Genomic DNA, 23,623 nt, shown 5'->3' with positions numbered 1-23,623 from the left:
ATAAAAAAAAATAAATAAATAAACACAAACTAAAAAAGAAAACATCAACCTGTTTGGTTCTCTTACTAAAACTAAAAACAAAAACAGAAAGCCTGTTTTTTTTTTTGTATTTTTTTTCAATCTCTCTATTTCTCTTCCTCCAAAGCTACATTTTCCCTTCGATATGAGAAAACTTCTAGTGGAGTGGTGTTAAGGAAAGCCTGTTGAACAGCTGAGGAGACGTGCCAAGTTCAAACTATGACCTCATGGAAGACAACACTCAGGATCAGTTTCTAAGAATCAACCAGCAATTAAATATTTTGAGCACCAATTTTGCACATAATTTGCTAATTATGCAATGGCAATTGCAACCCCAAAAATCCAAACCAAAAAAAAAAAAAAAAGATAAACACAAGTAATTGATGCTGTGAAGAAGTACTGACTGAAGTGTAGAAGGACGGCAATGTCAAAGATTGACAGTCCTCTCTTTCCGCAAGGATGTAGAACAAGAAGTTCAGAGAAAAATGATTACTTTTCAAACTCAAATGATCTGTCTGAAACAATTTTACATTTTGTTTATCAATCCCAGTAATTGCACAATTGAAATTTTTTTGAGTCGTGGAGAAGTTGAAGTCGAAGGTCAAAGCACACCCCAATCCATACACAATAGCTTGGGTGAACAATACCAGCTTGAAGGTCCGTCAGCGTTGTTTGCGTAACTTAGACCGGTTCCAATGTGGAGACGTGCAATCTTTCCTCACAAGATTAGTCACATTCTTTTTAAGGAATCCATGGCTGTTTGATAGGAGGATTTTAGCATGATGTATAAGAAAATATCAACAAGAGGAGGTAGAAGTTCATGCCATCTTGCAATCTTCCACTAGCCAACATGAAATGCACCACCAGATCTTCTCTAGAAAGTAATAGCAGAATGACACCTCATTGCTTTTCCCAACTTGACGAAGTTGATATCTTTTCGGCACAAAGGAATTGACGTATGATTGAATGATGGGAATCCAACCATTGGATGGATCACTTTAACTCTATTTGGAGGTCAATTCCAAAGGATAGTTTCAACAGCTTGTTGGGCCATAAACCAAACATATTAGGTTTAATTAAAAAGGCATATACTTCTATTGGGGTTTTTGCTTGTAAATTTATCTGTAGGAGTTGGTGGTAATTTTCCTAATTTTAGTTTCCCATATATTAGATGGTTGTAATGTTGTAGGAACCCTGCTTGTCATGCACCTAATGTCTTAATTCTCACCACATACAGCTGGTTTTACACAGTGACAATTAGAGTTAAACTAGATTAGCAACTTGGAACATAGAGGCACTTGTTGATAAAAGCATGGAGCTAGTTGACACAATGAAAATTAACATGATCTACCTTAGAATATTAAAACACAATGGTAGTAAATGTTAAAAGAGTAGGAAACAAAATCATAAAAAATAAAGATGATCTTAGGACAAGATATAATAAATATTGTAAATGTTTATGCACCTCGAATAGGATTTTAAGAATTTTGGGGGAAGATGGATTATAATATACAATGAATATCAAGGGAAAAAAATATTCACAGGAGCAGGTCACATTAGAAAGGACAGCAAATGAAGGGCATGGATTTGGAGATAAAAAGAGTTGGGTGATATGATCATACACTGCCATGCCATATAATCTTACAACAATGAATACGTGCTTTAAGAAAATAGAACAGCTAATAACCTTCGAGTATACAAATAGATGCTTCATCAATCTCCCATCAAGGGATAACATTTCATGTTGATGAAAGAAATCCTCTATGGAAGCAAGATCAGATCAATATGAGGCTAGAGAAAATTGGAGTCGTCATTCGTGATTCTTTGCGAGAAGAATAAGACTCACAATCAGTGGGTGAAAGTGCCATTGTCAGCTATCCAGTGGATTGTTCAAAGCGTGACCTCGATTAAAACTCTGTTGACTAGCTTCATTTTCTGGAAAAAGTTTGAACAATTTGATTATTTGGTGGCAATTAGACCAACTTAGGCTGGAAAATTTCTAGAAGCCGGTTTGTTTCTAGAGGTAAGGGTTATGCAGATTTCATTCCAGTGGGTTGCAAGGGCTTCGATGGAGAGTTTTTCTGGATCGAATACAAGGGTTTTTAGAGCAGCAGGGTTAAGTATCCCAGAATTGAAGGAACTTCCACCTAAGAGTTGGAAGGATGTTCTTACTGGATCAAATAATTTGAGGAAGAAGGATAAGTTGTTCTGTGCTACATTTGGTGGAAAAATGGGTTCTTACAGGGATCAGTTTCCCCAAACTGTCAGTGGAGATTGGCACATGTTTGGTTGCTTCATTGGATAGAGAGGAGGTGGTGGCAGCGCTACAGAAATTCAAGGCTAGCCAGTTTGCAAGGGAGAAGGGAGGATAAGTTGCAAAAGGAAGTCCTTCAGCCTTTGTCTCATGAAGTGATTAACGATCAGACGAAGTCAAGGACAAGGGATTCTGATGGCGCAAGTCACAAGGCGATGGTTCCAGAGGCAGCTAGGGTTTCCTTCATGGAAGAACAAATGCTGAAGGCTACTTGGGTTGGGCCTGGGTCTCTAATGCTTATCAGACCAGGACCGTATTACAGACAGTTATGGTGGCCTCTTTAAATTGTTGTGGGCCAGTCTTTTAAGCATAATCATACTAACGTTAGTAATTTAGGCCTGCTTAACGAGAAGAAAAATATTCTGGGTCTCTTCAGCTGGGTCATCCTAATGGGCAGGACCAAAATCCTATTCATAAAAAGCCCACAATATCCAGGCTGATTAGCAGGTCCCTCTTTTGAATGAAGCCCAAAGTCCTCCTTTAAAAACTCGAGGGGGTTGGACTTCGTCAACCCTCTGAGCAAAAGCTAGAAGATAACAATGACCACGATGACCAAGAGGACAGAAGGAATTGCTCCAGAGATAGAAAAGGAAAAGAGGCAGAATTAGAAAGATCAGTTTCTAAAAACTCAACATCTATTCTACAGGGAGAGCTATACAGGAGAGAGCCATCGGTGACAGAATATTGGAGATGAAAAAGGGGAATTTCCTCTAAGAATCATAATTCTTGTGAGGATGAAAATCAGGGTATTATTGCTGCTTTGGAGGGAAATACATCGGGTAAGGAAGTAAATTCAGACAATTTTGAGGAGCCTAAAAGGTTTATGCTCACTGAGAGGAAATGCAAATGGATTTTGGAATGAGGAAATATTTTGAAGACTGAGATTCTTCTGCTGAGAAAACTATATACATACATACATATATATATATACATACATATATATATACACACACACATATATATTCAGATGGTGTTTTGAGTGTGGAGGAGCCAATCAGTGAGAGGTCTTGCAGGAGCCGTGGTCGAACATACACCAGATGAAACCAAAGGCTACGAGATAGGAGGCGGAAAAGAGAGAAAAAAAGAGAGCATGTTCTTAGCTTCTTTCTCAACTCACATACAAATATCTCTTAAGTAATATTTTTTTTATCTAACATTATTAGGCATTTGTATAAATGATAGCAATATCAGCACTTCTTCCTTGTATGATATGTAGAAACATGTACATTGCATTTAAATCACAATTCACAAATGATCTAAATTGCAGAACAAGCATTCTAAATCACAATTCACAATGGGGATAGAATTACAGTAACTCTACAACCAGATGAATCAACAATATCAGCAAACCCCAAGAGATGCTCTAGCATAGGTAAGTGTAATTTTTTCGACCAAAAAAAGGAACCAAGAATACTCTCGAACTTCCCATTTTAAAAATAATAATAATTAATTTCTGGACTTAATAATTCTCCACCAATTCATTCTAGAGAAAATGACATGAGTAATTTATTGCTTATTAATGCAAACTCAACAAAAACATAAACAAATTAGAACCACAAAGACTCTCAAACTTCCCAGTTTTTATATTAAATCAATTTCAAGACTTAAATAGCTCTCCACCAATTCAATCTAGAGAACATCATATAAGTAATTTCATTTATAGCTCATAAACACAAAGCCAAGAAAAACATAATCATATTACAAGGCAACAAACTAACCATTCTGATACGCAATCTTCACAAAAGATGTGTTTACAACGAAGTAGGATTGGAGCATGCATCTTCTCCTGGCATATAGCACACAAATCTCCTGCCGCGTTGACCTACATTAGATCACTAAACAAACTTAGAACACACAGATAAAACTACTAATAGAAGCTCTGTAATGTAAAATTTTAAGCTAAGAATTAAAACTAAGGGGAAAAAGACATTGAATAGATAGTAATGATTGGAGTGCATGTTGCACAATCTGCTGAAGAACCTCCATGGCGGCAAGATTAAATAGATTATTGTATTATTTCAACTCTCCTTGCTCTTTTTTATCCTCCTTTTTCCCTTCTTATTGAACGCGTAATACTCTCTATTTAACGACAATAAATTGCTATTAAACCAGTCATAGCATTATACAGCATGTTCTGCAGCATGTCTGTCCACGAGAAAAATGAGGATGCCAAGTAATGCGACCATACGTTTCACCAATCAATAACATGACAAATGAAATTTAACAATGATGTAATGGTAATTAAATATCGGAATGACATCTGCATCAGTGACTAGTAAGTTTAATAAAACCAAGTAAAGGGACAAAATGCAGAAGCTGTAAATAAATATAACCAATACAGAAAGAATGGGGGAATAAGGTCCATTTAGCCAACCCATCAGCACTTGAAAGAAGATGACATAAATTTGCCAAAGTAGGAACCTTTCATAGAACACTAATAATTCAAAAATTATTTCAAAAAATAAGATTGACCAATTTTTCCCTGTTTGTTATGTTCTAGCAATCCATTGCGAATATAAGTCAATGTTTTATGTTGCTGTACATAAATCTCCAAGAATTATTATCCAGAGCTCCAAACATTAGTTTACATTTTGCCACCATTAAAGAGTGTTGGCAAATCATACTACTTTTAGCGTTGGAAATGGGCATTCATCTTAAGAAAGGTATTCCTTCATCTTCTTAAAATGCCGACATGGGTGGTGAAATCTTCTCCTAATTGAATGAATCAGGTGGTTGTAAGGTGTTTCACGCTTTCCTGTGATTCAGAAAAGCCTCCATTGATGGAAGCCACATGCTCTCTCTTATTTTAAATGAATTGTTGGATACTTCAAAAAAGAGTAGTAAAACTCATATAGGAAAGGCCCATGACCACGAAAGTTGGGCTTACGTATGTGTCGCAAGTATAATTTTCAGAGAAAGATAATAGTAACAGGTGTTTGTGTGCAAGCCTGTCATTTCTTTCTCAACACCATTTGAATGGGTTCTCCTTGCAGTTTATTTAAAAGGATCTCGTGGTTCAAGGCAAGGCAATGTGCACACCAGACTAACAACATCATATCAGCGGTCTGAGTAGGCCACAACCCCATGTGCATAGCCTTATACGTTGGTGTGGGAAAACCATGTATAAATAGTTAGCTATTTTAGGATATTCTTTTAATAACATATTGTATCCTTAGAATTAGGCCTATACAGCTAAGTTTCCTATTCTGTTAGTGTGTCCCATAAATCATGGGATTTGATTTATTAATTTACTTTTTAGGAATGCTAGGATTGTTGTATATATTCACATGTAATGTTCAGGTCAATATATAACTCCATTCAATTTTCAACATGGTATCAGAGCCAAATTAGGCTCCTCAGGGTTTCAATTTTTTCAGCCTTCATCGCTGATATTTCCAGCCTTCATTGCTGGTTTCCTCCCGTCTTTGCAGACCTCTGTTCTACTCTATTTTTTGAGCCTGTGCACCTCTGTTTCTGCCAAACAGGGCTTGTTTCGTCAAAGCCTTAAAAACTTCTGTTTGCCTTCATTGCCAATTTTTATCTTCTGTGGGTTTCACTTTTGCCCAGTCGTCGTCATCATTTCTGCTTCCGGCTGACATCATCATTGATTAGCTGATTGTTCAAGCCTTCAAGATGTCAGAAATCGTGGAGACTACTACTACAGCTCAATCAGAAGAGGTAATCCGACCCCAACAAGCAAGAGAATTGCAGAATAATTCATGCCTCCTACAGGTTAGATGGAAAGAACTACCTTAAGCGGTTTCAACTCATTCGCACAGTGTTGAAAAGCAAGGGAAAGATTAGCCATCTCACGGGTACAGGTCCTAAACCAGGGGATCCTAAGTTTGAAGCATGGGATGAAGAAGTCTCTTTGATCATGGCATGGTTGTGGAATTCCATGATTCCAGAAATAAGTGACACATGCATGTTTTTGGCTGCTGCAAAGGACATCTGGGATGCGATTCAGCAAACCTATTCCAAAGCTAATGATGTGGCACAAGTGTACGAGGTCAAGGTAAAAACTATGGCTGCAAAACAAGAAAATAAAACAGTCACTGAATATGCAAATCAACTGAAATCCTTGTGGCAGGAATTGGATCACTACCAGGTGATAAAAACAAAATGCTCCGATGATGCAGCGGTTCTAAAGGCCTTTATTGTACAAGATAGGGTGTATGATTTTCTGGTTGGACTTAATCCAGAATTTGATCAAGTGAGGATTCAGATTCTTGGGAAGCCAGAGGTTCCAAGCTTTAACAAAGTAGTGGCTATAATCCGAAGTGAAGAAAGTAGAAGAGGGTTGATGCTTGAACAACAAATCACTAATAGTTCGGCTATGGTGGCTAGTGGTAACAATAAATCAGCCACAAACATCAAGAGAGGAGCAACACTTGAAGGAGAAAAAGGTGGCCAGCTGATAACCCAAAATCGTGACGGATTATGGTGCACTTACTGCAAGTAAGTCTCATCACACCCGTGAAAAATGCTGAAAACTTCATGGAAAGCCTCCAAGCCGAGAATGGGGCCAAAAAGGAGGACAACCATGGAACAATGGACAAGTCCACATTGCTGCAGGACCACAAGGTGAATCAACATCGCAGGAGCTGAGTAGTTCCAACCAAGAAGAGATTGAGAGGCTGAGATCACTTACCAACAGTCTTGGAAAACTTGAAGGATCTCCAAGTACTTGTTCTTTAGCATATTCAAGTGAGCTTCCATCTTCTATTGGATTAAATGTCTCAGACAAAACATTTACCAACTCCTAGGTCATGGACTCAGGAGCAACCGATCATATGACCCATTTATCCAATATTTTTTCAACCTATACTCCATGCCCAAGCAGTAGGAAAATAGCCACAGCAGATGGATCCTCGACCACTGTGGCTGGTTTTGGGGATGTGAAAATAAGACCATCGGTAACTTTGAAAAATGTCCTTCATGTTCCTAAATTGTCCACAAATCTGGTCTCCATACATAAACTCACTCAAGATTTATGTTGTAATGTGATTTTTGACAGTAGTAATTGTATATTTCAGGACAAGGATTCGGGGAAGATGATTGGACATGCTGGGGAAAGGAATAGCCTCTACTATCTTGAAACACCAAGTCAGTTGCACATGACCAAGGACAGATTATCTTCTTCCTTTATGTCAGAGTTTGTCTTATCCAAATTTTACTTCATTATTGCTGACTTGGACATCCATCGTTTAGGGTTATTAAAGTCATGTTTCCTTCCTTGTTTAAGGATTTAGATGTTGAAAATTTTCAGTGTGAGGTATGTGAACTTGCTAAACACAAGTGTGTACCTTTTCCAATTAGTTACCAAAGAAGCTCAATTCCTTTCTATCTTATTCACAGTGATATTTGGGGTCCATCTACTGTTTCTAATGTTTCTGAGGCAAGATGGTTTGTTTCTTTCATTGATGATTGCACTCGTGATACCTGGATTTTCCTGCTTAAACATAAGTCTGATGTTAGTATTATGTTCCCAAATTTCTATTCCATGATCAAAAACCAATTTGGGGTCAATATCAAAAGGTTTAGGTCAGATAATGTTAGGGACTATTTCAATCAAATTCTTACCCCATATTTTCAGACAGGAGGAATAGTACATGAGTCATCTTGTGTCAATAGAGAGGAGAAATGGCCATCTCCTTGAAAAAAACAGAGCTTTGTTGTTTCAAAAAAATGTGTCTAAGGTTTTTTGGGGGGAAGCAGTTCTGACAGCCACTCATCTAATAAATCATTTGCCTTCAAGAGTCTTGGGTTTCAAGAGTCCTATGGACATACTTTCCACATTCTACCCATACCTAACCACTACAAACAACCTTGCTCCTAGGATTTTTGGGTGTGTGTCATTTGTCTTGTCCATGTTCATAGTCACAACAGGGAGAAATTAGATCTAAGGGATCTAAAATGTGTCTTTGTGGGCTATTCTTCGACTCAAAAAGGATATAAGTGTTACCACCCTCCGTCAAAGAAATTCTATGTCTCGGTGGATGTTACGTTCAATGAACAACAAGAATCTTATTTCATTAATCCTTTTCTTCAAGGGGAGAATTCAACTAGGGAAGATAAGGAAGATTTTTTGCTTGATTTGCCATCAATTCCTTCGTCTAAAACCTCGAAACCTATACCTGTACCTCCTTGTTCATCTTGTTCCAACCATGTACCTGAGAGTTCTTCTGAACCTGTGCCTGAAACACCAAATGAACCCAAAGAAAAGACCGATTCTGCTCCTAGAAATACCATATTTGGCAAGATGTTCACAAGAAGGAAGATGGCTGTTCCTGAACCAAAGCAAGTCCAAGAGTCCAACTCAGATCATTTGAATGAGGTAACAATTGTTAACCATCCATTGCAAGATAAAACTGAATCTCATGTTGATAATGATGACCAAGACCTTCCAATTGCCATTAGGAAAGGAACTCGAAAATGCACAAAGCAACCATTGTACCCTCTTGCACATTTTTTTTCGTTTAAGAATTTTTCACCATCCCATAGAGCCTTTCTTGTAAGCCTAAATACCATCACCATTCCTACCACATTATCTGAGGCTTTGTCCAATGGAAAATGGAGACAAGCTATGAATGCGGAGATGGAGGTGTTGGAAAAAAACAAGACTTAGGAGTTGGTGAAGTTACCGGCAAGAAAGAAACCGGTGGGTTGTAAGTGGGTATATACGATGAAGTATAGGGCAAATGGGTCAATTGAGAGATACAAGGCGCGGTTGTAGCCAAGGGGTATACTCAAACCTATGGGGTTGATTATTTAGAGACCTTTGCTCCTGTTGCAAAGATGAACACGGTTAGAGTATTATTATCACTAGCAGCTAATTATGGTTGGGAGTTGCAACAATTTGATGTCAAGAATGCTTTCTTACATGAGGAACTAGAGGAAGAGATTTATATGCAAGTTCCACCAAGATATGGGAAGAATTTGGCAGCTCACACCGTATATAAATTGAAAAAGGCACTGTATGGCCTTAAGCAATAACCAAGAGCATGGTTTGGGAGATTTGCAAGAGTTATGTTGGCTATGAGATACAAACAAAGTCAAGGGGATCACACATTGTTCATTAAACACTCTCCTTCAGGGGGAGTTACAGTCCTTCTAGTGTATGTTGATGACATAATAGTGACAGGAGATGATGCTAAGGAGAAACAGGTCTTGAGTCAATATTTGGCTAGAGAGTTTGAGATTAAAGCGTTAGGGAGACTGAAGTATTTTCTCGGGATTGAAGTTGCTCACTCTAGGCAGGGAATTTTTATCTCTCAACAGAAGTATGTCACGGATCTTCTCAAGGAAACTGGCAAGACAGCATGCAAACTAGCAAGTACTCCCATGGATTCTAATCTTAAACTTGGAAAAGCTCAGAGAAATGTATCAACGCCTAGTAGGAAGACTCATTTATTTGTCTCACACACGACCAGATATAGCATATGCAGTGAGTGTGATTAGTCAATTTATGCATAGCCCAAAGGAAGTTCATTTACAAGCAGCCCATAGAGTACTACAGGATCTGAAGGGAACACCAAGGAAAGGTATCATGTTCAGAAGAAATGGAGGATTGGTACTTGAGGCATACACTAATGCTGATTATGCTAGATCAATTGTGGATAGAAAATCAACCTCAGGATATTGCACCTTTCTCGGTGGGAATCTTGTGACATGGAGAAGTAAAAAAACAAAGTGTGGTAGCTCGATCGAGTGCAGAGGCTGATATCCGGGCAATGGTTTAAGGTGTGTGTGAACTACTTTGGCTGAAGATCATCCTTGAAAATTTGAAGATTAAGTGGGATGGCCCTATGAGACTTTATTGTGACAACAAATCTGCAATCAGCATAGCTCATAACCAAGTACAACATAACCAAACGAAGCACATTGAAGTTGACAAACACTTTATCAAAGAAAAGTTGGAGAGTGGATTGATTTGTACACTTTACGTGTCTACACATGGTCAACTTGCTGATGTCCTTACCAAAGGGTTGAGTAGCTCTGTTTTCCAAACTATAGTTTCCAAGCTGGGAATGGAAAATACCTATTCACCAGCTTGAGGGGGAGTGTGGGAAAACTGTGTATAATTAGTTAGCTATTTTAGGATATTCTTTTAATAACAGATTGTATCCTTAGAATTAGGCCTATACAGCTAAGTTTCCTATTCTGTTAAGGTGTCCCATAAATCATGGCATTTGATTTATTAATATACTTTTTAGGAATGCTAGGATTGTTGTATATATTCACATGTAATGTTCAAATCAATATACAACTCTTTTCAATTTTCAATAGTTGGAAGAGGTGATTTTCAAGAAATGAACTTGAGACCACCAGATGAGTGTAACACACTTATGGCTGGGGATTAACACCAACCAACCATGGTAGACCAGGACATGATCTTTTATTTTTCATATGCCAATGATTTGACAGTTTCACAGGGCAAAAAATGGAACAAATTAGTACTTAACAAGGCTAGGAAGGTCCAAGGTGATAAAGAAGATGAGGAAAGCACCTTTGATCATTTTGGAATGCCATTTTGATCATCATTCAGAGAAAACTGCAGCATGCAATGTTTTTATAAAAATAATAAGGTTTACTTCAATGCATATTGTAGATGTACTTCGATTTGTCGCTCCAAACACTTTCATCATCATGTGATCTTGTTCTCAAATCCAAATTCTTCAGCTTATCAATTCAAAAATTACAATAGAAAATCGGCAGGCTGTTGCTACAGAGGAATTTAATAATCATACTGAACCTGCTTGTGCATGGCAAGGGAGGCAGTTGGGAGTTGGGACTGCTATAAAATACATAAAAAATGATAAATTAAGCTCTTGCAGTTACATGTAAAAGGTTAACCACAGGAGGCAGCAGTCATGTGGAAGTTCAGGTGTTGTAGAGAATGGCAGTCCAAAGAGGCAAGTAATGGTGCTGGGCATGGAAGACAACTATGAAATGACTGGTCCAAAAACGTGGGTTTATACCATTCAAAAAGAGATGATGTTGATAGATAAAAATGGCAGCGATGCACTAAACATGTGTGATGGAGTATTTTGACAATTAAAGAATTTCCAGAAAAGAGACCATTTCAAAAAACAATAATAAATTATTTTTTCATATTTTTAAATATGCAACTCACCAAAAATTGAATACAGACGAGATTACGAGAAGAACAGCTTTGAGCATTTCGATGTTTTTATGTTCATTGAAGAATTGATAGCAATCTTCAGAAAATGGTACTAAACACACCCTTAAGCATTGAGACAGTTGTAGGAATGAAACTCAAATGAAGGCTTTACCAAATTTTTATTACAGAGATGTGGAAAGGGAGGAATGAGAATAGCATATTATGTCATTAGGTAGGAAGATGGGATAGCATGGAACGACCCTCAGAGGATGTTTTCATTACTGGGAGATGGAATAAAATTTGATCCAGAAATTATGTCCTCAATGCTCAAACTTCTACAAAAGGGAGATGACATCTTGATCTAGGGGAAGATTTCTAATAGATATTTTTGGTCGAGAGGTGTCATAGTGGAGGATGGAGCATTTCCAGTAAAAAGGGTGCAAGGTTATTCTGCTTCAACTCAAGGCATCATGTGCAAGATGACAAGAAGAGGAACAATGAATCATTGCAAGGAGAGTTCTGGACCTTCATTTTTGTAGAATTGGAACTGCTAGGAGACATGCCAAATTTCAGCAAATCAGTGTTATAAAAAATAATAATAAATTAAAAAAAAACTCCTGCATGATGAAGCAGGAAGACAGACAATTTGTTAAAAAAAAATCAGCAATTCACTGGCCAAAAGGGACAATAAATTGATAATGAGGACTTCCCTCTAAAGATCTAGGATGTCTTATTTAAACAATTAGTCCCAGAAACTTCTCTTCCTCGTTCAAAATTAAACCATCTTTTACACATTTCCTGGATTTTTCTTTAAGTATCACTCTTCAGTGGTTGACGTATACTTCAATCTCTTTTTGATAAGAAATTTTATTGGGAAGAAGAATACAAACTAACAAAGGACGAGAAGGGTTCACTGCTACAAAGATGAAGAGAAAGAACAGAAAATAAAAATAAAGGCCTAAACTAAGATAGCTTATTAAAAAAACATTTCCTTAAACCTTTCCCTGCATAATTAATGGTGCATTTCAAATTGCCAATTTGCTTTATCTTTTCTTTTTCTTGCATTTTCACCTCAAAAATCCAACTTCCTGGAGTAGTCAGCTCGAAACCCATCTTTTTCCAAAAGAGCTTGAGCTTCAGCAATATTTTTCTGTGTGTGTGCGTGTGTGCGTGCATGAACACATATATAAAAGAAACTTTACCAAGAGAAAGGAGAGAATATGCAAGGAGGATAAGAAATCCTACTAAAACAAAACTGAAAATAAAAAATAAAGAAAAAAATAAATACATACATGACAAAAGAAAGAAAATTGGGTTAACAAAGTCTTCCAATCATTCCGAAGTTCAGAGAAACTAACACTGCCAAAACAACTTTGAAGATAAAATAAAAAAACCCACAGGGGCAAAAAGACCATCCTACCCCAAATCACTGAGTGATTGCAAATATGAGCATTTCTCTCCAACCAAACAACCAGAAAAAAGGAACACAAAATCTACACACCACCTTAATCTTCTCCCATCCGTACAACTCCCACCAGAAATCTCTAAAAGCAATCAGCAAAAAAAGCAATCCTAGGGGCAAGGAACCAGAAACTGGTCCCACCCAACACTATCCAAATAAATGAAAATCCTTGTTCCCTCCTGTCCGTTCCAGAATCGGGTAGGGGAACATACAAGTGATTGCCTTTGTAGATAGCAAACATGCTCACAAGACACACACTAAGAATAAGACCAATAGAGACTTCATAAGGGACTGTTTGTGCTGCAGATCTTAATGCTCCTAGAGAGGCACCCCCCCCCCCCCCAAAAAAAAAAATTCACAACAGAAAAATTTGTTCTCGCCGGGACGTTGGAGACATGTTTACTTGAGGAGGAGGCTTCGTTGGGCTCCTCATAAATGCACATACTTCAGTTGGGAAAGCCTTAAAACAAATTGTTAGTGTTGACTCTATTAAGGATGGCCCTCCACACAAAAGCCTGAACCTTAAAAGGAATTAGCATCCCACAAATGATTAGCAAGAGGAAAAGAATGAGAATAACAAATCAGAAAAGAATAAAAATATTTACAAGAGAATCCATCAAAGACATCCAAACTACAGACCCTGACAAAGACATTCCTAGGACTCAAAAAAAAAAATCAAAACAAAACAAGAGAAAAATAAAAATGGTGCTTAACCAGCATGGCAACTCAAGCAAATTGATAAGATCCTCAAAATGTTGAAGAGGCAGTTACAACATGTATTTGGAAAACCACAAGTGGTCAGCAAGTTTTGACAAACATGCTGAAGAATATGGTTTGACTAAGATTCACTGACGCCAAATTTGGGAGCATAGAATTCAGGTCTTGGATTTAGATTTGAGTGGATTGGACAAAATTTAATACAATTTTGTAGAACACCTTTTCCAAATCCACAGAAATCAAAACCCAAGCTCTCTCCCAAACATATTGTAAGAAATAAATGTCATTCAATTAAATAAAATTCTATAACAATATACGGCAGTTAGCAAAGTAAGAAAAAATAGCCATTATGCTATAGCTGAATCGACACCATGCACAAGCCAGCTTCTCTACAATATGTTTGCTTTCTACTTGTCTCCTTGAATCAATGCTTCTGATTTGCCTACGGATGACATGATATATGTTCCCTTGGAGCTTTTGACTTAAAATGAATGTACTAAAAATACACATGCAGGAATATACCTTACAACAGGGACTATTGAAATAAACGTAAATAATTATGATCTGAAACATCACACACACAAGCACACCATTCATATCAGAGAAATTGGTAAAATAAGAACACATTACCTGTTCTAATGTCGCATAAGCACCATAATGGACCTCTTTACGTGATAATGCTTTCAATGCCGCAAAGAAGGATTGAACCTGAACATTGTCAAACCAAAAAAGAGAGGGTAGAGGGGGAAAAAAATGAGCAACATGCTAAATCATTCTCTACTACCCAAAATCAAACTTAATTGCAAAATTTAAAAAAGACAAGTAACATGACAAAGTTATTATGTGACAAAAAATAGAGGTTGAATATCCACTTAAAATCATACCTTCTCAACAACAGATGTAAGCTTGAAAGTTAAATACAACCCTGTCATCAGTGATGAAAATAGGCTGCCATACTCTTTGTTCAAGAAGAAACGGTACCAGACTGGTGTTGGCAACAAAGCACGGTACAAAAGTAACAAATATTCAACCAAAGTAAGCATTTGGCCCTGGAAAACAGGTTCTTCTGTTGTAAGAGCAATGGCATACAAAAGGAACTAGATAATATGAACCACAAGCAAAATCCCTGAGTGCGAGGGATTTCATTATTCAATACCTGCTTACGATAATTTCGACCTCTGCTGTTTTTGTAATACATTAGAAGTATACACTTGAAAACCATTGACCCCTGCCGGACCAAAGTATCTGAAAAAATATGCATGCATCAAACTTAACAAGCTCATCAAGAGCATTGAACGTGATAAATCCAATAACTGTACATATATCAACTTGCTAAAACAGAAAAAAAAAAAAATTTATTTCAAAATGAAAAACAGGAAAGGCAAAGAGGATGACAAACAATATGTAAATAAAAATAAAATATTATTTTATATTATTATTTTTCCAAAATGATAACGCTGCCAAATGTCAAGAAAGTGCAAAAGTGCACATAACAACTATAAAAGTTAAAGCAGGCACGATTAATATAACTTCCACACAAAGAAGAACTCGTGCATTTTGATCACCGATCCAGTGATCAGTATAAAGGGGAATATAAGAATATGATGATGATGATGATTATTTGAGAAGCCAAAAGAAAATTCAGCAAAGCAGAAAAGTATCCAGATTGATGCCTTCCAGTGTACATCTGGCCTAAACATCCCCCTCCCTCCTCAAAACAAACAAGCACATCAAAGTTTCAATCAGTGGTAAGATTCAGGTTGACCTAACATGACATTTTCTATAATCCCAAACACAGCAATGCATTACAGACCATTTGCATGAGCACACCCCATCATGCACATGCACCAACTAGACAAGAAAAATGCATATAATTACAATATAAATTCAGGAAAGTTGATCTTATTCCATGTGGAACCAATCACATATTTACCGCTGAGAGGACTTATTCCATGAGGAACCAATCACAGATTTAGGGTTGAGAGGACACACCAGAAATAAATTGTCTCAGGTTACTGTGTGTTAAGAAGGGAATGTTGTCCTTTATATGTATAAAAGATAATTATAAATAGAATGGGAGAACTATATACTCCATAGGTCCTAGTGGTATCAGAAATTATTCAAAGTAGTATCAGAGAAAAGACCGGACATAAACTCTTTTGAGCTGCAGCCACTGCTGCAGCCCAACCAAACCCCAAGACCCATAGCTGCCTCTCTCTCATCCCAGGAGTGTTGTCCACACCTGAGCCAACTGGAATCATCCAAAAACCTCACTGGCATCACTGCCATATTGGTTCGACAATCACCTCCTGATTTTTTCTCAACAAACCATTGCCACATCATTCTCAAGAGGTCAGACCTTGCTGCAGTGTGCATTCCTAAAAGGCCATTCCCAGCAACTGCTTCATGCCCTCATGCACTGATCACAGGCTAATGACTACATCATTTGCAGGCTTGTGAGGCTTCATTGGGCCTTACTTTTGCCCCAATCTGATTTGTTATGGTTCAGTTCTCTCCATAGCCATGCTAACAGATCAGTTTTCATGCTATTAGATAAACCACCAAATGCAGGCTCGTGAGGCTTTGTTGGGCCTTGCTTTTGCCGCAATCTGATTTGTTATGGTTCAGTTCTCTACATAGCCATGCTAACAGATCAGTTTTCATGCTATTGTGCCCAGGAATCAAGATTTGTGATTTCTTGCTTGGCCTTATTCAGGTTTCATGAATCTAGTGAGTGGGCAGTAAATCTCTGCCCGTGTAACTTAGTTCTTATGCCTCCTTGATGGTGATTGTTGGGTTGTCAGTGCAATGTCAGTTTATGCTGCCTCATTGGTCATCTCGTCAGTGACTGTTGTGTCGCTGTTTTTGTTATTTTGTTTCGCAGCTGATTTTAAAATTTTCCTTTGGATGAACTACATGAATCCCAAGAGCTTAGTTCCCCTCCGTTCCCTTAAATGGTCGTAACTACTCGTATTGCTCTAAGGTCAACAAGATTTATTTGATGGGCTTAGGTAAGTATGAAAATCCTTCATTTTTTTTTCAGAAACAGAAAATGTTGACAAGAGGGTGAGATATGGATTCAAGAGGATGCGGTAATTGTCTCATTGAAATTGGAATTCTAGGGAACTTCAAATTTCTAGGATGTGCATGTACCTTGACATTAGTAAGTAGATTTGGGATTATGTAAAACCCTTGTATTCTAGCAGCCTGACTTGCATGTATGATCTCTTGTAGGAGTATTTTCCAGTGTTCTAAAAGGCTTTTTTGAGGTGTGCCTTGAGCATTTTGCTGCTAGAATGCACTGAGGCAAAGTTCAATAGGCGAAAATCCTGCTATGCGTACGTTTTCTGGGTCAGAGCGTATGCCTCCACTGAAAAAAAGGATTTGTTTACACCTCAAAGAGGAAGGCGCAAGCATTCAAGGATCAGCCCTTAACTTACTTCGATAATATAAAAAACTTATAGAACTGCAAAATAGGGCAGAAAGACCTTTCTTTCATGCTTCTATCAACAAATGGATGAAAAATCAAACGATCGAAGACTCCTCCCTTCAACAAGTGCTCCATCACTTAGACAAAGAGCCACTATCATCTTCTTTGAAGAGCTCCTCCAATGGGATGACTCTGCCGCCACCTCTATCTAGCTGTTCATCTCTTTCCCTCTCTTGTTCTCTCTCTGCAACAAGATTATTGGCTCGTCTTCAAATGTCTCTCACTCTTGTCTCAAGTGTCTCTTTCTCGGCTCGAAACCGTTTTCAATGGAGGTAGTGAACTGTGGAGAGAAGATGGTGCGAGAGAGGCAACCGGAAAAGCAAGATTTCTTTACTAGGTGGGAAGGCAACCTGCAAGGAGTGCCTGTGGCTGTGGAAAGGCAATGTGGCTGTAGCAGAAGAGACACATTTAAACATGCTAAAGCTAGAGCAAGAAAGTGCAAAAACTTAGGTAATGTAAAATGTATAAAGAATGTGGATGATAATGTCTTGGCTAAAGAAGAAGCCATAAAGAGAGCTGGTAAAGCTACTCCAATAAGTTGTTTAATGAAAAACAAGTTGAAGGCTTGAATTTAGAAGTGACAAAAGCAGAAAAGGCTAAAAATTTGAGATTTATTCGCAAAATTAGAGTCACTAAAGTTAAGATGGCTTTAAAAAAAGAAAAGATGAAAAGTGTGAAATCTATAGAATCAATTAACATCCAAATTGAAGTTTGGATAATTAAAGTATATGGTTAACTAATTTATTCAACACAATTACAAGAACCAAGAAAATGATAGACGAATGGGAAAAATCATGTTAGTACCTATATACAAAAACAAAGGTGATATTCAAAATTGATACAACTATCGCAGAATTAAACTTGTGAATCATACGATAAAACTATGGAAAAGGGTAATTGAACAAAAAATAAAATTAGAAACAAGGGTCTCAAAGAATCAATTAGATTTTATACCTAGGAGATCGACTATAGAAATTATTTATCTTTAAAAACGATTAATGAAAAATTTTAAAGGAAGAGGGATTTGCATTAGTTTTTATTGACCTGGAGAAAGCATATAAAAGGTACCTAGGTAAGTTCTATGGTAGGTTTTACAAAAGAAGGGAGTACACGTAAGTACACTATTATCATTAAGAACATGTATGATAAAGTAGCAACTAGCTTTAGAATTGTTGGTGGAAAGTCTAAAGAATTTTCAATCACAAGAGGTGTACATCAAGGATTTTCTTTGAGTCCTTCTCTTACGGCTTTTGTGAGCTGGTGGAGAATCTATAGAATTTTCAATCACAAGAGGTGTACATCAAGGATTTTCTTTGAACCCTTATCTTATTGCTTTTGTGATTGATGAACTCACTACAAGTATCCAAAAGGAGATCCCATGGTGTTTTGTTGTTTGTGGATGATATTGTTTTGATTGATGAAAGTAGGAGTGGAGTAGAATCTAAGTTAGAATTATGGAGAGAAGCTTTGAAGCCTAGAGGTTTTAGAATAAGATTTAGAACAAGTATAAATAAATCAAAACATATGACTGATATTATAACCGTCTTATAAAACTCTTCGTGTTCCTCAGGGCTCAGTATTTTGCTGCTGCCGCTTGCTGGAAGCTGGCAGGCTGCCCTGCTCTTGGCAAGTTGTAGATCAACTTGCATTAAGCCACTATGTTGATGCTTTTGGGCCTTCGGCCTGGCAATTTCATTTCCTTTCTAATTTGAAGCTTGAACTCTTGCAAGTGTAATTACTTATGTTGAACTACGTTTGTTTCACTTGGAACTTAGTTGTCATAATTTCTATGCATTTATGTTTTGGTATTGAATATTTGGCATTTTAAATTATAATATACTATTGATGTGCTTTCATATACCAATTATCCATCAAATAGGCATTGACGCATTGTACACAATTTTAATAATTGTCCGGGTTAGTCTCGTGCCTCGCACCTCACGCCTTGGCTCCAAGTACTCTTTGCGCCTCAGTGCGCCTTGCGCCTTTGACTACTATGCCCACATCCTCAACCACCTTATTAGCCACAAGCACAACATCTAAAATTAGTCTATCTTAAATCAACGCTAACTGAGTCTTGGTTGTATCCCCCAAAACCTCTTGCGGAGCCTTAGACTTTTGAAAGAATCTTGAAAAGACTAGTGACAAGGCTAATAGGATTCGAATCCCTTACTTTCATAGATTTCTCCTAGTTTGGGATAAGGTCTAAAAAGTTCACACTATTTCTCACCACCCCAACACAATGCAACTCAAAAAGGGAAGAAAAAAAAAACTCAAGATGTCTTGCAACACCTCCTCATTCTCCTCAAAAAAAAAATAAAAAGTCCATTGAGAAGCCATTAGGGCAAAGAGCTTTCTCCCTACTCATCTTAAGCACCGCTTTTTAATTTCTTTAGCTCCAAAAGGTTTCTCACCATTGAGTTGAGCGGCCCTCAGTAGGGCTCCAATCAAAACCCTCCACAATCACTTTGTTTGGGAGCTCCTCAATATATATATGGCTACTTGCATATAAAAATTTATTTAGTCCCCAATTGAGAATGCCTCCTCACCAGAGATTCCCCAAGTTTAAGTCCAGCTCCTTCGTAAAACCTCTCCTTCCTTGACCCAACTTCACACACTCTATATAGCACCCAAGCATATCCTCCAACAGTAACAACACCTCCAAATCATTACAAAGAGAAGAACTTCTGGCCCTAGCCTCCTCATCTAGCAATCCACACTCCTCTTGCCTGTGCAATCCAACTATTTCAGGAAAGATGTTGTTTTATCTCTCTGAACATTCCCAAAAGCCTCTTTATTCAGGCATTTCAGCTTCAACATGATATATTTTGGTTTCTTCATCAATTTAAACCCTTTAATCCCCAAACCTAACACTCTTCCCACCAATCTCTAACAAACTCCCAAAAGAAGGATGCATCAACCACATATTCTAAAAACAAAAAGGGGTGGGACATTAATGCACTGGGCTAGAATATAAAAGCAGCATACGATGGTCAATGCAGGCCTTGCAAGGGTCTCCAATACTATGTAAGGAAAGGTGTCTTCCCACGTGTTGGTGAACAAGAATCTTCCAATATAAGCAGAAGCATGTCTCTCATGCCATCTAGATCAAGCAACCATTAAAGGAATGTCCCCAAGTCCACAATCCCAAATAAAGAAGTCAAACCTCCTCGTACTACTAGAGATCCTTGACCCCAACCCCCTTCCCCCCCCCCCCCCCAAACCCCCCAAAAAAAAAAAAAAAAGAAAAAAAAAACCTGCAGACTATACAAACCAAAAACAATGACTATACACCCTAGGCTCGAGCATATGGGTTGGATTATTGAGACATGTTCTCTCATATGGCCAAACTCACTTCAATAATGTTTATGCATTCGCTTCATCAGTTAAGGGTGCTTAGGTTAAGCACTGTTAACCACATTGGCTCAACAAAAGTAAGGGATTAACCAGCCTATGCACATGAGCTAGAGTTGGCCATCCCACCCCCCCCCCCCCCAAAAAAAAAAAAAAAACAAACACACTAAAAATAAAATTAAATAACACTGGACAGCTCAAGCTAAGGCATCTTGTAGGCCAAAAAAAAAAAAGGGATGAAATTCCACTCATGTCTTTACCACTATCCCTTATAGATGACAAACCAAACATGGGATAGGATAATTTTCGTAGCCAATCCAATCTAATACTACATTACATTGGCTTTTATAATAATTGGATGTGAAAAACCCATTCTTACATGGTGATTTTAAAAGGGGTTTACACCGAGCAAATTCCTAGATTTGTTGCTCAAGGGGAGTCAAGGTTGGCATATCATCTAAAAGAAGTCTTTAGATGGCTTAAAGCAATCTCCCATAGCATGGTTAGGTAAGTTCAAGATAATGATTGATTTAGATCTTTAGAGATGTACGGTGGATTGTTTATGCTAATTTTTCAGGTGATGAGTGTAGGGGTATACAGCATTTAAAGCCATTTTTGCAGACAGAGTTCCAAAATAAAAAACTGGGACGTTGAAATACTTCTTGGGAATAAAGGTATCTGGGTCATGTCCTAGCGATTCTCATCACAGAAGAAATATGCTAACATAGGGTTATTGGGATCGAAACTTCTCCTTACACTTAAATATCCTAACAGTAAACTAATGCCAAATGGGAGTGAATGAATTGTTGGCTAATCCCGTATGAAATCAAAGAAAATCTAAAAACCACTCAGCCATATGCTCCTTTTGCAACATGTATGAATTTCTCAATTCTCCCCAAACCAATCATTGCGATGTTGTTACATTGTTATTTGTATCATGAGAAATTCTTAAAATGGTATTAGAACAAGAGATAATAAATATCATTAGTGTTTATGCTCCTCAAGTTGGCTTAGCAGAAAATCTTAAGAGACAATTTGGGAAGATATGGATAGTATTATACAAGGCATACCAAGGACTGAGAAAATATTTATAGGAAGAGATCTGAATGGACACATTGGAAGAGATAATAAAAATTATGAGAGGATACATAGAGGATATGGACATGGAGACAAAAATGAGTCTAGGGAGATGATCTTAGACATTGTTATATCATATGATTTTAGTATAATGAATACTTGCTTTAAAAGGAGAGAAGAACACTTAATAACCTTTAAAAGTGGACAAAATAGAAGTCAAATAGATTTTTTTTTTAACTAGGAAGGTAGATCGTTTATCATGCAAGGATTGTAAAGTTATTCTAGGTGTAAGCCTAACCACACAACTTAGAGTCTTAGTGTTAGATATATGTATTAAAAAATGGAAGAAAAAGGATAAAAAAAACCAGTGTAAGAGAACTAGATGGTAGAACCTAAAAGGAGAAAATATAATAAAATTTAAAGATAAAATGATCACAGATGGGGACTGGACCAGAGAGGATGGGATAGATACAAATACTCTTTGGAATAGATTAGCTAGCTCTATTAAAAAGATAGCAAAAGAGATTTTAGGTGAATCAATGGGCAGATTCTCGAATAGCAAAGAGAGTTGGTGGTGGGATAAAGATGTACAAAAAATCATAAAGACAAAAAGAATTTGGTATAAAACATGGCAAAAATATAGAAATAGAGATAACTTTGAAATATATAGGAGCCAAGAAAAGATGCAAAAAAGACCGTTAGTGAAGCTAACTATAGATCAATAGTTTGTATGATAGATTAGATACAAAAGAACGGGAAAGAGATATATTTAAACTAGCTAAAGCTAGAGAAAGGAAGAGCAAGGACCTAGGAAATGTAAAATGTATAAAAAGTGAGGATGATATTGTCTTGGTTAAGGACGAAGATATTAAAGAAATATGATGAAGTTACTTTAGTAAATTGTTTAACAAAAACCAAATAGAAGGCTTAAACTTAGAATTGTCAAATGAGAAAAAGATTAAAAATATAAGATTTATTCGCAAAAATTAGAGTTAACGAAGTTAAGTTTGCACTAAAAAAGATGAAAAATGGGAAAGTTATGGGACCAGATAACATCCCAATTGAAGTTTGGAAATGCTTGGGTGATAACGGAATTATATGGTTAACTAATTTATTTAATAGAATTGTAAAAACTAAGAAAATGTCAGATGAATGGAGGAAAAACACTTTAATACCTATATACAAAAATAAAGGAGATATTCAAAATTGCAATAACTATCGTGGAATTAAACTTATGAGTCATACGATGAAACTATGGGAAATGGTAGTTGAACAAAGATTAAGGTTAGAAACGAAGATCTCAGAAAATCAATTTAGTTTTATGCCTGGGAGATCTACCACAAAAGCTATTTATCTTTTAAGAAGATTAATGGAAAAGTTTAGGGAAAAGACAAGGAACTTGCATATGATATTTATTGACCTTGAGAAAGCATATGATAGGATACCTAGGAAAGTTCTATGGTGGGTTTTAGAAAAAAAGGGTGTATTGTAGGTATACCGATGTCATTAAGGATATGTACGATGGAGTAACGACTAGTGTAAGGACTATAGATGGAGAAACTAGAGAATTTCAAATCACCATAGGTGTACATCAAGGATCTGCTTTGAGTTCTTATCTTTTTGCTTTAGTGATGGACCAATTGACTAAGAGTATTCAAAAGTAGGTTCCATGGTGTATGTTGTTTGCAGATGATATTGTATTAATTGACGAAACTAGGGACGGAGTAGAGGCTGAGTTAGAATTATGGAGAGAAGCTTTGGAATCTAGAGGCTTTAGGATAAGTAGAAATAAAACAGAATATATGAAATGTAATTTTAGTAATGATAGGAGGAATATTGGAGACATTTAAACTTGATGATGAAGAAATAAATAGCACTAGTAGATTTCGATACCTTGGATCTATTATGCAAGCTGAAAGAGAAATTGAAGATGATGTAATGCATAGAGTTAAAGCAAGTTGGGTAAAATGGAGAAGTGTTTCAAGTGTACTATGCGATCGTAGAATACCCTTAATATTGAAAGGGAAGTTATAGGACAGCTATAAGACCAGCTATGCTATATGGATC

At 37.1% G+C, this 23,623-nt stretch overlaps 1 protein-coding gene across 3 annotated transcripts in view; it reads right to left on the bottom strand.

Annotated features, from left to right (window-relative positions):
- Nucleotides 1–23,623, bottom strand: part of LOC131159217 (uncharacterized) — a 36,401-nt gene that overhangs the window by 1,273 nt on the left and 11,505 nt on the right. For all 3 annotated transcript variants that reach the window (XM_058113945.1, XM_058113943.1, XM_058113944.1), the window contains exons 5-8: nt 14,792–14,880; nt 14,520–14,684; nt 14,266–14,343; nt 4,051–4,154 (exon numbers count right to left, since the gene is read on the bottom strand). In XM_058113945.1, the coding sequence (XP_057969928.1) occupies nt 4,051–4,154; nt 14,266–14,343; nt 14,520–14,684; nt 14,792–14,880 (436 nt within the window). The remainder of the gene's footprint in view (nt 1–4,050; nt 4,155–14,265; nt 14,344–14,519; nt 14,685–14,791; nt 14,881–23,623) is intronic.

The sequence above is a fragment of the Malania oleifera genome, chromosome 7, assembly GCF_029873635.1.
Source record: "Malania oleifera isolate guangnan ecotype guangnan chromosome 7, ASM2987363v1, whole genome shotgun sequence".
Classification (NCBI taxonomy): domain Eukaryota; kingdom Viridiplantae; phylum Streptophyta; class Magnoliopsida; order Santalales; family Ximeniaceae; genus Malania; species Malania oleifera.
The sequence above is the reverse complement of the archived record's forward strand: the minus strand, read 5'-3'. Positions and strand labels throughout refer to the sequence as shown.